At 50.8% G+C, this 2,303-nt stretch overlaps 1 protein-coding gene across 1 annotated transcript; it reads right to left on the reverse strand.

Moving 5' to 3' along the window:
• Positions 1 to 427: 427 nt before the first annotated feature.
• On the reverse strand, positions 428 to 2,002 carry LOC124665774 (WAT1-related protein At3g18200-like). Its single transcript, XM_047203152.1, has 4 exons — positions 1,751 to 2,002; positions 1,083 to 1,662; positions 829 to 980; positions 428 to 751 (listed from the first exon to the last, which is right to left on the reverse strand). Exons 1-4 carry the CDS (start codon positions 1,942 to 1,944, stop codon positions 589 to 591), a joined length of 1,089 nt encoding a protein of 362 aa, XP_047059108.1. The 5' UTR covers positions 1,945 to 2,002; the 3' UTR covers positions 428 to 588.
• Positions 2,003 to 2,303: the final 301 nt, after the last annotated feature.

Here is a 2,303-nt window from a genome sequence, read left to right on the forward strand (position 1 = left end):
TGCGTAGTATCATGAATTAATATTATAGTTCCATCATATTTAATGTTTTGTAGAATCTCAGTGCAAATATGTGTACATGATGTGTTTGCCACTAAAATTTCTAGTGTTACGTGATATGATACGGTATCTACCTACGATACTACTCTCACATCTCTCATCATTAATTGATGTGCCACATAAGATGTTTTTTCCTACATGGCTGATACTACCTATGATATTCCTATTATGGCTAGTCTAAGTGCTCCTGAAGTTGTGGTTTCGTGTAATTAGTGCAACCGTATTTATTTGTACAATCGACTGAATTTATTAGAGTTTTAGTCGACTGATTTGATGTGGTTCTGAAATTTACTAATTAATCACCCTTTTGGACACATGTAATTTTGGATGAATTATTTTTTGCTCGACGATGGATATACACACAGCTCGAGACAGGCCTATACACAGATTGATATATATGGCAAATATGACTAGTGTTTCGCACTTCACATCGTCACATTAGGTGATCCTGGTCGCCATGAACGAAATAGTTAAAAATTACAAGCACCCAACAACAGCACATTCCCAAATCTAGCAGCTTCCAGCTCCGTATCATGCCAGCAGGTCAGTGTTAACCTCTTGATCCTTAGCTTGACCGTCTTGCCCGAGCAGATGCCTTGTCATCTCTGGATCTTGTTCCCTGGTCTTCTTCTCCTCGCTCTTGCCCCATAGCACGCAGTACAGGCCAATGACGATCAGCACGGCGCCAATGATCCTGCACAGGTAGACATGAATTCGTCAGAAAAATGGAACACTACTCATGTTGTTGTGTTCGTGCGTACGTGTCCTTACCCTCCGGTGTAGAGCTGGTCTCCGAGGATGATGGCCGCCATGATGGCGACGGCAACGGTCTGCACGGGCTGGAAGACGGCGGTGAAGAGAGGGCCTCCCCTGTCGATGCACCATATCTGCAGAGCAAACGCCACCCCGGACGCCACCAGCCCCTAGAAAAACAAAGTGCCATGCATTTTTAATCATCTGCATCAATCAAGAAGCATGCATCATCCTTCCATGTGAGCATGTCAGTTGACAGTTGAGATGCTTACAGCGTAGAGGATGGTGAAGAGCTCCCCGCCGGAGCGCACCTTCCACCTGCTCAAATCCTCCTCGGTGAACGCGGCGATGACGAGGAACTGGAACAGGCCGAAGACGCAGGTGAGCGAGATCACGGAGAGCCTCGCCGGATACCGCTTCAGGACCGGCACCTGGAGGACCATCCAGCCGGACCAGGAGAGGCAGTGGCCGAGGATGAAGACGCACCCCAGGGTCCAGTTGAAGATGGGGCTCTCGGAGGTCCAGGTAAGGAAGGCCTGCACGTGCAGGTTGTGGGCGGCGAACAGCGGCAGGCCCTTGTAGAGCGTGATCACGGTGGCGCCGCCCACGCTCACCACCGTGCCAACAACCTTAGCCACCCCGTGCCGCCTGCCCAGGTCTACCTGCTCCAGCCGGAGCACGGCGGCCAGCACGAAGGTGATCGCGGGCACCATGTTCTGGATCGCCGAGGCATACGTCGGGGACAGGTGGTACAGGCCCAGCAGGTAGAAACCCTGGTTCGCGGTGATCCCAATGAGTGCTAGAACAAAGAACTCTGCCAGCAACGAGAAGGTGAGCGGCGGCCTGTCTTTCCTGAAAACAAAAGTACAGACACCAGGATTCAGAAACTGTTGCTGTCTGTCCAACTGAAACCTTAAAAGGAGAAAAGAAATGGACGCACTTCTCGAGAAAGTAGGCGAAGGGGGCGAGCAAGGCGAGGGAAATGATGTTCCGGTAGACGATGAAGACGAGCTTGCTGATGCCCATGTTGAGCGCCGCCCTGCTGACGATGTGGAAGCCGGCGAGCAGGAACTGCAGAGCCAGCACCCCCATGAACAGCTTCACCTTCTCCCCATGAACATGATCCCTCCCCATCTTTCCCTCTCTTTCTCTACAGACGTAGTGCTGCTAGCTGCAATGCTTCTTGCTGCTTGTGGTTTTGTTGAGAGGAGTTTCAGACGGCAGGGGTATATATAGTGGTCGCCATTGTTGCTGCTAGTAGCACATCCTCTCTCATCCTACCTATCTCTGGTTGTCCTGGCGCATCAGAGGGCAGACATGGTCCTGGTAAAGGGACCTGGCAAGTGCATGAATGCAACGTCGCTCTAGTAGCTTGGGAACAATTGGATTGATCACCTAGTAGCTAGCTAATTGCATCAAGCCCATGATGCATCGCCTTAATTGATCCGTTATACCTACGTCACGTTCACGCCGGTTTAATTAGCTGCAGCAGC

This window comes from Lolium rigidum, chromosome 6, assembly GCF_022539505.1.
Source record: "Lolium rigidum isolate FL_2022 chromosome 6, APGP_CSIRO_Lrig_0.1, whole genome shotgun sequence".
NCBI classification, from domain to species: domain Eukaryota; kingdom Viridiplantae; phylum Streptophyta; class Magnoliopsida; order Poales; family Poaceae; genus Lolium; species Lolium rigidum.